At 44.1% G+C, this 14,939-nt stretch overlaps 1 protein-coding gene across 6 annotated transcripts in view; it reads right to left on the bottom strand.

The window, feature by feature from the left end:
* LOC143964536 (E3 ubiquitin-protein ligase RNF213-like) overlaps nt 1-14,939 on the bottom strand; it is a 955,032-nt gene that overhangs the window by 643,124 nt on the left and 296,969 nt on the right. For all 6 annotated transcript variants that reach the window (XM_077474321.1, XM_077474324.1, XM_077474323.1 and 3 more), the window contains exon 15: nt 14,372-14,530. In XM_077474321.1, the coding sequence (XP_077330447.1) occupies nt 14,372-14,530 (159 nt within the window). The remainder of the gene's footprint in view (nt 1-14,371; nt 14,531-14,939) is intronic.

Raw genomic sequence — 14,939 nt, 5'->3', positions numbered from 1 at the left:
TGCAGGTGAAAAGGAACCAAAGCAGGCGAGGGGCTCTGTTATAGCAGAGCCCCTCTCCTGCTTTGGTTCCTTTTCACCTACAACATCTAAGGCCGCGTACACACGGGCGGACTGTTCGTCCAACTTTGTCCGCTGAACAGTGTTTGGGCGGACAGTCCGCTCGTGTGTGGGCTTTCAGCGGACAGTTTCAGCGGACAGTTTGACGAACAAGGTTTTACGGAATTTCCGAAAAACTGTCCGCTGAAACCTTGTTTCAGCGAACAGTCCGCTCGTGTGTAGGCTTGTTCGTCAAACTAAGTTCCGCGCATGCTCAGAAAGGATTTACACGCCGAAAGTTATAATGCAGTGTATAGGACGTCGTATTTTTCGTCCCGTCGTACGTGCCGTTCACGTCATCGCACACGGTTTCAGCAAACTGTTCGTCCGTCGTGTGTGGCCATGTCCGTCCATGCTAATTTTGAGCGGACTGTTTGCCGAAACTGTTTGACGGACAAAGTTGGGCGAACAGTCCGCGCGTGTGTACGCGGCCTAAGTATATATAAAAATGCTCATAATAAACACCATGGAAATACACATTTTTTTTTTTATAATATTCAGCCAAACATTTAAATTACATTTACTATATCCCAGAATTACATATGCCTTCTATTGCAGGATCTTTCTACATTGACCCTAGCGAGTCCCTCTGGCCATCCTCCTTCTGTGGGTACTAGAGAGGGTTTGGAATTGGCTCCTGGGGATAGATGCATTATGCAATTTTAAGACTCCCTTTGATGGTTGAGATATTAGAGCAGAAAGTCAGGAAGTTCAGTCCTTTTGATGGTTTCTTTGTTTTTAATTGTACAATGATGGAATGTTAATTTACCACATCGCCATAATATATGAAAGTGCATCTTCCAATTTTTTTGTATAATTGTTATCCACAATATATATGTATATCTTCATGGTGCTATATACTTACTTATTTTCAAATTATATTATAGCTATATTTTATTCCTCAATATACTTCCCTGAAGGAGATATCTAGGGCTGCAACTAATGATTATTTTCATAATCGATTAGTTGGCCGATCATTGTTTAAATTAATCGATTAATAGGTTAATAACCTTTAAAAAAAAAAAGTGGGTCAAATTGATGTTCATTTTCAACCACAGTGATGAGAAAATTTGGAAATAGAAAACTTCTTAGTCAAAGGAATTTTCAGACCGTGTATGTGGTTTTTATTCAGAAATTATTCATTTTAAAAACAGAATGTTAAAAACAAGTGAAAATTTCAAACAAAATTATTTCATTCTCATCTGAAAATTGATATGTGTGGCCAGCATAAGGCTCGGTACACACCTATGCAGTTTGCTTTTGATCTGTTTCTGCTGTGCTTTTTGCTGTATGTTTTAATTTTTGCGCACGTGATTTTACTGCAATTTGCATTTTTTGCATTTTTTTGGGCAGATTAAAAAACAAAAATTGCTGCACAAATGCATTACATTCTTTTCTGCAGTTTCCCCATTGATGTATATTGAACCAATAAAGCACCATTTTACGTTAAAAGTCTCTGACCCTTTCAGATGCGGACGTGTCCCATAGGAAACTATGTAAATGAACTGTAGTGAATTTCTGCAAAAAGCACCATAAAACGCATAGAACCAGGTCTAAGACATTTAGTAACATAATGGGGTTGACAAAAACTAAAATTAGCCCTTTATAGTAGAAAAAAATCAGATAATCACTACTGTAAGGGGTTAATTTTTTTACTGTAGAACTGTGAAAGTAATATTTACAGTAGCTAGTAGTACAGTAGTTTAACCCCATTATGTTATTGGCCGATTAATCGATTATGAAAATAGTAATCGATTAATTTAATAATCGATTAGTTGTCGATTAATTGATTAGTTGTTTCAACCCTAGAGATATCTGTACTCTGAAACACGTTGGGTGCAAGAGGATCATATCTCTCATGCTAGTAGATGGTGACAATGTTATAGATGCATAATACATTCCCTCTTTATATGTCTGTTTTACTCAATGTGTTTGATACATAATATTTTTTTACTGAAATACTCTTAGATACTTTTACTTTAATTACGTGTGCCTTAAAAGTCCATCATAGTGTTTTTTTCGCTTTGCCTTAATACTGGATGTGGCACCATAAACGCATAGAATTACTGTCCCATATTTTTTCAGAATGCTTTCCTTGAATGTTTTTCTACTTTGAATGCCCTTACTAGAAACTGTATATCACAAAATAGATGGCATGGGACTGTACAGACTCACAAATATTGCTTTTTCAAGCATTTCTTGTAGCACTGTAAAGCCTTCTTAAAACAGATGGTGTTAACATTTTCTTATACCATAATATATAATTTTTTGCCCAATCAGCCAGATGCTCATCCAGAACTATGGGTGTATAGTTCACATAGAGTCTAATAATATAGAGCCATGTATTCCAAACTGCAAACAGCTGTTTCACATTTTTTTTCTTTTTTTGCTATCCGTTAATATCACTCAATACAGAAGTAGGCATTCTCAACAAATGGCACTAGAGCCATTTTATCACATCATTTGCCATCAATTCTTTTATTGACACAAGTTATTTCTAATTCCTGAAATATATTTCCTCTTGGGTTCTAAATACCAAAAAATTGTACTAGCAAATGGAGCCATCTTCCCTTCTCTAATTTTCCCTGCAACAGTCGGGAGCGAGTGTATGTTTTCCAAAACGACCATTGGCTACTTTGAAAAAGTTGGTAGCAACCATTTGCTTTTTCATGCCACAGCTGCCCCCCTGATGGCTAGTGGGGTAATGATTAAAAATATATGCGGGGGAAAGCACAGTTGCATCAAATAAAGCAGGCTAATGCGGGAAGATCCTTACTCTGGATTCCTAGGCATAGCTTTTCCTCCTGTAAGGAGAACAGCCAACAACACAAAATATATAATCAAATCTCCTTAAAATTGTTATTAGAGGCACAGTGCCAACTGGGTATACTTGTAATGCCCTGGAGTTTAGTCAGGGAGCTCCTCACAAATTTACTTGGCAAGAATAGCTACCTTGGTCAATTGATAGGGATCTATTGATTTCTCCCTAAGCTTGGCCTTGTTGCAATGTTCTCTTCTACCACTAGGTGGCCATTTACTTGGTGGTACTAGATATGAGAAGGGTAACCCAAGGTCAGGTTATGGGTATGTGGGCGTTCCAGCCAATGGGCAGGGAGTTTTCTTTAATTCCCTTGGCCTGCTGGGAGAGCCCATATATTCTGGTGAGGTCAGGTGATCTGTGTTCTGTGCCACCTGGCCTGCCATTTGGGTGGACATGTGTCATCTGCCCTGGGCTGCTAGGCCAGAGATCGGGCCTATCCCATGGGCATCTAGCTGCCAGACTGTGTGAGGGCCTATCCAGAGGTAAGAGGGCAGCTCAGGGTTGGGACTCCGGCTTGCAGTTCTACCAAAGGTGGCGGTTCTGCCGTAGAACCTGTCAGTGGGCGGATATAGAAGGGACGCTGTCGCCACAAAGGGACCAATCACCTTTACCAGGGATCACAGTGAGTAACTGAAGCAAGTACTGGAACCATATTCTCAACCAAGGGCACAGTGGAGAATCAGGAAAGTTCAGGCTGTGATCAAGTCAGGGACCTAACCAGCAGAGGAAATGTTTGCAGAGCAGCCTTGTGTGTCAAGCCATGGAACGAGCTGGTTAGCAGGGGTGAAGCTTGAGGAGTATCTGGAGTGCCAAGCTAGGGACCCAGCAGAGAAGCGGGGGTGACAGTGTTAAAATACATATTTTTTTGCTAGAAAATTACTTGGAACCCCCAAACATTATATATATATTTTTTAGCAGAGACTTTAGAGAATAAAACGGCGATTGTTGCAATATTTTATGTCACACAGTATTTGTGCAGCGGTGTTTTAAAACGCAACTTTTTGGGAGAAGGGACACTTTCATGAATTAAAAAAAAAAAAAAAACAGTAAAATTAGCCCAATTTTTTTGCATAATGTGAAAGATGATGTTATGCCGAGTAAATAGATACCAAACATGTCACGCTTTATAATTGCGCGCACTCGTGGAATGATAACAAACTACGGTACCTAAAAATCTCAATAGGCGACGCTTTAAAAAAAAAAATCCGGTTACCTGGTTAGTGTTACAGAGGAGGGTCTAGTGCAAGAATTATTGCTCTCACTCGGACGATTGCGGCGATACCTCACAAGTGTGATTTGAACACCGTTTACATATGTGGGCACGACTTTTGTATGTGTTTTCTTTGCTGCGCAAGCTTGCGGCGACGGGGGGCGCTTTAAAAAATGTTTTTTTTTTCTTATTTATTTTAAAATGAATAAATTGTTTTAAAAAAAAAATGTTGATCACTTGTATTGCTGTCACAAGGAATGTGACAGTAATGTGACAGTAATAGGTGGTGACAGCCAGTACTCTTTATGGAGGGATCAGGGGGTCTAAAAGACCCCCGATCCCTCCTTTACACTTCAAAGTATTTAGATCGCCATTTTCGGTGATTCTGAATACTGTATATATTTTTAAATCCAGCACCATTGGCAGCCGAGTAAACGGGAAGTGACGTCATGACGTCGCTTCCATGTTTACAATTAGGAGACTGGAATGAAAATGCTTATGGCTTATGGCTTCACTCCAGTCTGTCCCTAGCTGCCAGAAGCGGCGGATGTTTGATCCCGTTCAATCGTGAGCCCCGGTAAGAACGGCGGGAGGCGGCAGGAGGGGGGGATAACAGCTTTTAGACTCTTCGGTTTTTATGGCTGGAAAGCCGATCGCCCGCTCTAAAAAACAGTGCCGGGATGATGCCTGGAAGCCGAGTACGCACATCTGCGTACGCTCGGCGGGAAGGGGTGTTAATTTTGGCAGCAAATTTTGATTTTGTTTTAGTCTTAATTTTAGAACTAAAATGGCATTTTAGATTTAGTCCCATTTTAGTCTTCTGCAATTGTTTTAGTTTTAGTCGTATTTAGTTGACTAAATCTCCAGTAGATTTTAGTCGACTAAAATGTCCTACGTTTTAGTCAACTAAACTCTTCAGTACATTTTAGTAGATTAAAACTCATTTTAGCCGTTTAAAATCGAATGGTTGCAATACAATTGTAATGCATTAGTAAACATTTCTCTAAAATTTCCAAACTCATTATATACTGCTGGAGTGAAAAATCGAATATGTTATTATTTATGGTATTGAGGTATGAACATGCACTACAGACCAGTGTTCATTTTGAAGTCAAATTTCAATTTAGTTTTAGTCTTAGTCTTTTGACTAAAATGCCATTTTAGTTTTAGTCCCATTTTAGTCTTTTGAATAAAATGCCATTTTCGTTTTAGACATATTTTAGTCATCTCAATTGTTTTAGTTTTAGTCAAATCAAATGTTTTAGTCGTTTTAGTCGACTAAATTAACACTGATGACGCTTGAAGGGATAGCACCACAAACCTTAGAGGAGCTCAAGGGATTCAGTGAATCTGAGGGTCTATTTTGAGACCAGGAGCTCAGTATTGAAGAACTACAAGGAGCAGTTGTAGCGGAGCTGAGGAAACTGATACGTTTGAGTTAGGAACTGTTAAAGGACTGTTACCATAGGAGACAGTAATCCTGCTCTGGCACCTTGCTGGGGTCTTTCCCGGCATGGCTGTTGTCCTATTGAAGGCTTGGAGTCTGCCAATTGAGTTTGCAACTATCTGAGGGTGTCCTGGCCCTAACCCTCTTTCCCCCAGTATATATATAAAAAGGGCTGCTAAGGGACCAACCTTCCCCATATTCAGAACTACTACGATGCTTCCATTCTAGACCAACTATACTATTGGTGGCATCCTAACCCCAATAAGGCTTGGTCTATCTTAGAATCCTCGTCCTTCCGCCCAAACTCCCTAAGTGAACTACTTCTCGCTACATCAGCAGGCTTTCCTCCCACTTCAAAATTTAAATCACCATCAATAACGGCCTCTTTAACAATCTGGAAGAAACTCCCACAGACGAAAATCTCAGACCAACCCTATCATACATTGCAAATTCCTCTCCGATCACTAATGTCACAAATACCAGACTTGAATCTACGAAACTGGACGACGCGAAAAATAACTACTCTATCAGATCTTTATAACGCTAACCACATTCTGAAAACCTTTGCTAATCTCCAAACTGAATTTGGCCTCCCTCACACAGAAACCTTCACGTACATGAGGATCTCGCACCTTCTTCATCAATTTAAAATTTCTACGACGACAACTATTCCGGAGACAATACACGAATTTTACAATAACTCGACATATCCGAAACATGGTATATCGGTCATGTACTCTATTCTGAACGATAATCGGCCTTACTCGCAGATTCTGTCTCTCTCCAGATGGACGGAAGAACTAAACATTACGGTCACACCCGACATGTGGACACATGCCTTTCGACATACCTACACAGCTTCCCACTGTTCCAATCATTGGGAATCATATCAAAAGACACTCCACAGATGGTATCTCACACCCTATCGTCTCTCTAAATTCTTCCCGGACCTTCCTTCTACATGTTGGAGGTCGTGTGGAAGTACCGGTACTATAGCGCACATCTTATGGTTTTGCAGATCCTTAAGCTCCTTCTGGAAACAAATTTTCGCTTTAATATCCTTTCTAGGGATGAGCCGAACACCCCCCGGTTCGGTTCGCACCAGAACTTTCGAACGGACCCCAAATTCGAACGAACTTTAGAACCCCATTGAAGTCTATGGGACTCGAACGTTCGAAATTAAAAGTGCTAATTTTAACGGCTAATATGCAAGATACTGTCCTAAAAAGGGTTTGGGGACCTGGCTCCTGCCCCAGGGGACATGGGTCAATGCATAAAATGTTTTTAAAAATGGCCGTTTTGGTGGGAGCACTGATTTTAATGACGATTAAAGTGAAAAAAAAAAGTGAAATATTCCTTTAAATATGGTGCCTGGGGGGTGTCTGTAGTATGCCTGTGAAGTGCCACGTGTTTCCCGTGTTTAGAACAGTCCCTGCACAAAATGACATTAAACGGAAATAACACCATTTAAAACTGCTTGCGGTTTTAATGTTATATCTGGTTCCTGCAATATGGTTGAAAATCATTGAGAAAAATGGCATGGATAGCCCTCCCTGCCCATTACCAGCCTATTTGGGTCTTGTACGCATATTAAGGGGAACCCTGTACCCATATTAAAAAAAGGAAATGCGTGTGGCCCCCAGGCCCTATATACTCAGAACAGCAGTATACAGGCGGTGCAAACAAGACAGGGACTGTGTAGGTTTGTTGTGTTAAGTTGAATCTGTTTGTAATTTTCAACTGGTACATTTTTAAAGTGTAGCTCCAGTCAAAAAAACTATTTTTAAGCTTTTTTGAAAACATAGGGAAGGGTTATCACCCCTGTATAATTTGTTTTGTCGTACATCTTTTTTCATCTCACTTGCTGTTGTCTCCTTCCGTTTGCAAGTAAGAGATGTTTGTAAATTGGTTGTTTGAAAGTAGGGGCCTGCCCTATATGCTCTGCAGAAATGGCAGAACAAGGTGTTGGTTTTGCCACAACATTGTAAGCCCTCAAAGTGACTCTTGGTGGGCGCTGGAGTGCCCTGCTGTGAACGATTACATCAAGAATTATAATTACATGCCATTGTTGAACAGTGGTAGAAAAATTGACCTTTGGTGGTTGTGGTGCTGGTGCCACAACACTATAAGTCCTCACCATTACTCTGGGTGGGCACAGGAAGGGGCCCTCCTGTGAAATATTATATCAAGAATTGTAATTACATGTCCCTGTTAAACAGGGGCAGAAAAATGTGGCCTTAGGCACTGGTGCTGGTGCCACGACACTGCAACCTCTCCCATATACTCTAGTTTTATTGCAGGAATTAGCCCTGCTGCAAAGCATTGCATCAAAAATTGTACTTAAACGCCCCTGTTAAACAGGGGCAGAAAAATTGGGCCTTAGGCACTGGTGCTGGTGCCACCACACTGCAACCTCTGCCATATACTCTAGTTTTATTGCAGGAATTAGCCCTGCTGCAAAGCATTGCATCAAAAATTGTACTTAAACGCCCTTGTTAAACAGGGGCAGAAAAATTGGGCCTTAGGCACTGGTGCTGGTGCCACCACACTGCAACCTCTGCCATATACTCTAGTTTTATTGCAGGAATTAGCCCTGCTGCAAAGCATTGCATCAAAAATTGTAATTAAACGCCCCTGTTAAACAGGGGCAGAAAAATTGGGCCTTAGGCATCACCCAGAACCAGACATGTTCTTCCAACATATCAGCGGAGGAGGAAGAGGATAGACAATCAACATAACAGGACAGTCACTCAGCATCAGCATAGGCAGTCTTGAAGGGATGTGATATTTAAAAAAAAAATTATTCTGTTACATCAGCTTCAGGTGCTTGGTAGCTGTGGGTGATCCAAGACTGATTCATCTTGATGAAGGTCAGTCAATCAACTGATTCGGTGGACAGGCGCACCCTGTGATCGGTAACAAAGCCACCAGCAGCACTGAAGGTGCGTTCCGAAAGAACGCTGGATGCAGGACAGGCCAGTAGCTCAATTGCATACTGTGCAAGCTCTGGCCAGTGATCCATCCTCAAGACCCAGTAAGCCAGAGGATTTTCGGTGGGAAAGGTGTCCAAGTCTGACCTTGCCCCTAGGTATTCCTGCACCATGTAAATCAGACGCTGGCGATGGGTGCTGGAACCGATCATACCTTGGGGCTGCGGACTAAAAAATTGTCTGAAAGCATCAGTCAGACGGCCACCTTCTCCACCGCTCCTTCTGACCGATGCCTCAGCAACACGTTGTCCAGGACCAGGAGTTTGTAACCTCCCAGTCTCTGGGAACGCGTTGCACAGACCTTTCTGCAAGGCCTCCCGGAGATGTCTCATCCTCTGCTCCCTCTGCGATGGCAAGATAAGGTCGGCAACCTTACCCTTGTACCGTGGATCAAGGAGAGTGGCCAGCCAGTAATGGTCCCTCTCCTTGATCCGAAGAATACGAGGATCCTTCCGCAGGCTTTGCAGGATCAGGGAGGCCATGCAGCGTAGGTTAGCTGAGGCATTCGGTCCGGAGTCCTCTGGGTCACTAAGGACAACATGATCCGCAGCTACCTCCTCCCAGCCACGTACAAGTCCACGTGTTTCTTGGGACTGTAAATCATCCCTACAAGACTGCTGCTGCTGCTGCTGATGCTGAGTGCCAGCCTCCACCTCCATGCTGACACAATCCTCCTCTTCCTCCTCCTCATCCTCTTCCTGTGTGATGGGTGGCACAGCAGGAACACTGTCAGGATAAAGGGGGCCTTGAGAGGCAAGGAAGTCCTCCTCTTCCTGCCTCTGTTCTGCCTCAAGTGCCCTGTCCATTATTCCACGCAGCGTATGCTCCAAGAGGTGGACAAGAGGTACAGTGTCACTGATGCATGCACTGTCACTGCTCACCATCCTTGTGGCCTCCTCAAACGGTGACAGGACAGTGCATGCATCCCTGATCATGCCCCACTGGCGTGGTGAGAAAAAACCGAGCTCCCCTGACCCTGTCCTGGTGCCATAGTCGCACAGGTACTCATTGATGGCCCTCTGCTGCATGTGCAGCCGCTGCAGCATGGCCAACGTTGAGTTCCACCTGGTGGGCATGTCACATATAAGGCGGTTCTTGGGAAGGTTCAACTCCTTTTGGAGCTCAGCCAGCCGAGCACAGGCATTAAATGATCAGCGGAAATGCACACAGACTTTCCTGGCCTGCTTCAGGACATCCTGTAAGCCGGGGTACCTGCCCAAGAACCGCTGCACCACCAGGTTAAGGACGTGAGCTACACAGGGCACATGGGTCAGTTGTCCCTGTCGGAGGGCGGAGAGGAGGTTGGTGCCATTGTCACAAACCACCATTCCTGGCTTAAGCTGGCGTGGCGTCAACCACCTCTCGGGCTGCCCCTGCAGAGCTGACAAAACATCCGCCGCAGTGTGGCTCCTGTCCCCCAAACAAACCAGCGCAAGCACGGCATGGCATCGTTTTGCATGCGTACTTGCGTAGCCCCTGGAACGCCTACGAAGCACCGCTGGTTCTGAGGACAGAGCACTGGAAGAGGCCATGGAGGAAGAAGAAGAGGAGGGGGTGGAGGAGAGAGGTGTGTCACAACCAATAGTAGCATTTTGGAGGCGTGGTGGCGGAACAACCTCCAACACTACTGCACCTTGTCCTGCATCCTTCCCAGCTGCCAGAAGAGTGACCCAATGGGCCGTGAAAGACAGGTAACGTCCCTGTCCATGCCTGCTGGACCATGAGTCAGCGATAATATGCACCTTACCGCTGACCGCCCTGTCCAGCGAGGCAAGGACATTGCCTTCCACATGCCGGTAGAGAGCCGGAATCGCCTTCCATGAGAAAAAGTGGCGCTTGGGGACCTGCCACTGAGGAACCGCACATTGTACAAACTCACGGAAGGGGGCTGAGTCTACCAACTGAAAAGGCAGCAGTTGAAGTGCTAGCAATTTAGCCAAGCTAGCATTCAACTGCTGGGCATGTGGATGGCTGGGAGTGAACTTCTTTCGCCGGTCCAGCAGCTGGGGCAGGGACATTTGCCTGCTATAATCGGACGTGGGTGTACCGCTAGCAGAGTTTCTGGAAGCACTTGGCTGTGACACACCTAATTCTACACCTTCATTCCTCTCAAAGCAGGTTTCAGAGAGGACTGAAGGTCTAGTGGGGTTGGAGATGCCAGCTGATGAGGAGCAAGGAGAGGTCCGCTTTGTTCTTTGGTGTGGGTCTTTGAGGTACGCTTGCCAACGAGCTGCATGGCAGGTCAACATATGTCTGGTCAAGCATGTGGTGCCCAAGCAGGTGATGTTTTGGCCACGCGAGATACGCTTGAGACATATGTTGCAAATAGCAGCGGTGCGATCTGATGCACTCGTCTCAAAAAAGGCCCACACCAAAGAACTTTTAGAATAACGCGCAGAGGCAGCGCCCTGCACAGGCGGAGCTCTGCGGTGTGATTTAGTCGGTGTGCTGCCCCTAAGCTGGCCCCCGGAGGGCATCCTGCCTCGTTGGACATGTGCCTCCTCCTCCTCCTCTCTCCTTCCAGGCACCCACGTGGAGTCAGTGCCCTCATCATCCCCTCCCTCTTCATCGCTGTAGAAAACCTGGCAATATGCTGCAGCTTGTGGAACATGACTGCCAGATTGCTGTCCTTCTTGAGCATCCCCTCTCTCTGCGCTCACGCTACTGCCTTCCTCTAGCTGAGTGTCATCATCAGAGCCCACAAAACACTGGGCATCCTCCTGGAGCATGTACCCAACACTGTGCTCAAAGAGTTCAGGAGACTCCTCAGGAGGACGTGGTGGGTCTATGGAAGGAGTCACTAATGATGACATTGAGAGGAGGGAAGACGATGCGTTGGCAGCTGCTTTGCTAGTACCCTGAGACTGGGTGAGAGAGGATGAGGAGGATGAAGAGGGCTTGGTCATCCACTCTACCAAGTCACTGGCATGTTGCGGTTCAACATGTCCAGCTGCCGAAAAGAAGGACAAGCGTGTCCAATGGCCACGTGCTGATGACAATGCACCGCGTCCACGACCAGCACTGTTGTCTCTAGCCTCAAGCCTGCTTGCCCTCTTTTATCGGCTCGCGCCTGTCTGCCTCTCCTTGCTGGCCTTCCAGACATGGTAATGGCCTGAAGGGAGTTGGGTAAAACAGCAGTGTAATGGAGTCACACAACACCCACTAAGCCCTGCAGATGGCTCTATTAGAGAACAGCAATAAACGGTAGATACAGGTGTATATTGTGCTGGAGTCACACAACACCCACTAACTCCTGCAGATGCCTTTATTATAGAACACCAGAGATAAAGGGGTATACTGTAATTGAGTCACACAACACCCACTAAGCCCTGCAGATAGCTCTATTAGAGAACAGCAATAAAGGGTAGATACAGGTGTATATTGTGCTGGAGGCACAAAAAAACCACTAACTCCTGCAGATGCCTTTTTTATAGAACACCAGAGATAAAGGGGTATATACAGATGTATACTGTGCTGTGCTGGAGGCACACACAACTTCCAATAACTCCTGCAGATGGCAAGTGGGCTCAAATAGATAAGAGCTATGTAGATGGATATAGCGGTGTGTACTGGGTACAGAGCACGCAGACAGCACGCACAAGCTCCTAACACTACTGACTGCAAGCTCTATTATAAAAGATAGATCACTAGCTATATAGGTGAGGTGAATATAGCGGTGTATACTGCGGTCAGGGCACACAGACAACAACCACTACACAACAGCAAGATCGAAAATCGGTCGAAAATGATCGGTGTGTACTGTGTTGAAGGTACACAGAACACCCACTGCTTCAGACGCCAACACACTACACAAGGCCGCCGCGCTGGCGGCCTTATATAGTGTGGGGCGTGCACTACACAGCCTGAGCTATGATTGGCCACAGGCATCCTGCCTGTGGCCAATCATGGCTCTCCTCACTGCTGGCGCTGTGATTGGCCAAACATGCGGGGTCACAGTGCATGCTTGGCCAATCATGAGCCAGCAATGCACTGCGATGACGCAGTGCATTGTGGGCCGTGAGCGCCACACGAATTTGGCGCGAACGGCCCATAACGTTCGGAATTCGCCGAACGGTCGAACAGCCGATGTTCGAGTCGAACGTATGTTCGACTCGAACACAAAGCTCATCCCTAATCCTTTCTATCACTGATCCCAACATCCCCCAGCCCCTCCCTGGCCCTACTACACCTTGGTGTTGACAAATTTCCGCCAAACACACGAGTAGTGATAATTCACCTTCTTCTTGCAGCGAAATTAAACATTACAAAACTTTGGAAAACCACTGATTCCCCATCTATCAAGCACACGATCTCTGATCTAAACTTTCAATGCGAGATGGAAAGACTAATAGCTCGCAAAAATCTAAGAAAACGTTTTTATCTGATTGGCATGTATGGCTTACCCATCCGAAATGTACTGTAACCGCATAAGTTTCTTTCTTGCTTGTAATTCTTTGTCATTATTACTATGCGCCCGATTTATTCTCCTGTGTACCCAACCCCTCTGGTGTAACTAATATAATGTTTAGCTGATGCTCTCTTTCCCACACCCCTTTTCCCTCCGACTGGAGATATTGCATTAATATGTTACAATTCTAATGATCACCATTGAACCACCTTTAGTTAGTCTGCATGGTGGACTGGTTTTGCGTGACTTAACCCTAGTTCGTATTCTTTGCCTCTGTTTGCTCTAGTCGGAAAATCTGCTATGCTGTTTCAAGTGTTTATCTTGTTTACCTTATTGAAAATCAATAAAGAAATATTGAACTAAAAAAAAAAAAGGGCTGCTAAAAGAAATAAAACCTTTTTTTACATCCAAGAACTGTCTGGCGCCCAATGACTTTCACCATCTCACAACCCACCACATATTGAAGGATGTCTGCTATCTTTGGCCTTGAAGGTTCTCATTAGACCAAAAAAGGTAAAAGACCTTGCTACATACACATGAAGTTTTGTTTTTTTTGCCAGTAGATTGAATGAAAAAGACTCACAGATCCCTTCATCAAAACAAACGATTTGGATGCAGGGCTCTCTCTCACTGTGCTGTTGTATTCTGACAGCAGGGACTCTCTCCCATCAGAATACACAGATAAGTGCTGCAGCCATTGGCTGTAATTGCTTTCCGAATGCTGGTTTTCCGGTATTACTGTTCAACAGAAGCCGGTTGTTAGACCAGCTTCTGTTGAACAGACAGGGCTACACACATACCAAAATACATCCAGTTCCTGTTGAACCATATAAATTTTGCTACATGCATACCCCGTTTTAGATTTCTCACTGCAGATATATGACTATTATACTACAAGGCAGAAGTGTGTAGACAGTCACAAGTCAGGAATTGCTCTGTTTCAAAGGGTTACGAGTGGAATCAAATCTGAAGCAGTCAGAATCTAGAGCTGCTCTGTATTTCAACCAATCAGCTTCTATCTTTCATTTTTAGCTTACCTGAACAAATTGAAAATAGAAGCTAAATGATTGCTATGCACAACTGCTCCAGTTTTGATGTATTTTGATGTGTATAAAAAGGCATTTACCTAAAGAACCAAAAATATGAAGATTTCACTGCACAACCCAACTGTGAAATGTTTTCTTTGGTTTTGAAATAGCATAGGATACAGCTCTTATGCATCTCACACTTAAAAGCACCGTATGTCCCTTTTAAAAAGGGATTGCAAGCATGAAACATGCACAAGATATACCCTGTATGATTTAATTCTAAGAAAACTAAGAACATTTTTTCCACGGTCAGGTTATGTACTAGACAAATCAGACCAGCATCCAGTTATAGTGGTTTGTTTGACACTTACCAAAAGCTCTATATTAAATGCAGGCCTCCCCCACTCATTAAATCTTGCTCCATAGACATTTTTAAGCCATTTTCTTGTCAGCATCTGTGCTTCTTGCAAAACATCTTTTCGGTCAGTCAGTTGTGAGACAGCTTCTGCATCGGCCTCTGTATAATGATGCTAAGACAGAGAAGAATACTTATTACTAGGTGTAGACAGAGCATTATTTTATCGTTAACTTTGTTATATCTTTTGGACAGTATAAAGTGACTTTTGTACATGAGTATTCAGAGTGACAGCTTTGTGTAGTGTCAAAGTGGTGGAGTATATTTGTGGGAAATGTTATTAACCACTTCAGCCCCGGAGGATTTTACCCCCTTCCTTTCCAGAGCACTCTTTGCGATTTGGCACTGCGCCGCTCTAACTGACAACGTCGCGCGGTCATGCGACGTTGCACCCAAACAAAATTGACGTCCTTTTTTCCCCACAAATAGAGCTTTATTTTGGTGGTATTTGATCACCTTTGCGGTTTTTATTTTTTGCACTATAAACAAAAAAATTGCGTCAATTTAGAAAAAAAAACACAATA

Source organism: Lithobates pipiens, unplaced genomic scaffold, assembly GCF_037356315.1.
Source record: "Lithobates pipiens isolate NorthernLeopardFrog02 unplaced genomic scaffold, aLitPip1_a1.2 Scaffold_8, whole genome shotgun sequence".
Classification (NCBI taxonomy): Eukaryota; Metazoa; Chordata; class Amphibia; order Anura; family Ranidae; genus Lithobates; species Lithobates pipiens.
The sequence above is the reverse complement of the archived record's forward strand: the minus strand, read 5'-3'. Positions and strand labels throughout refer to the sequence as shown.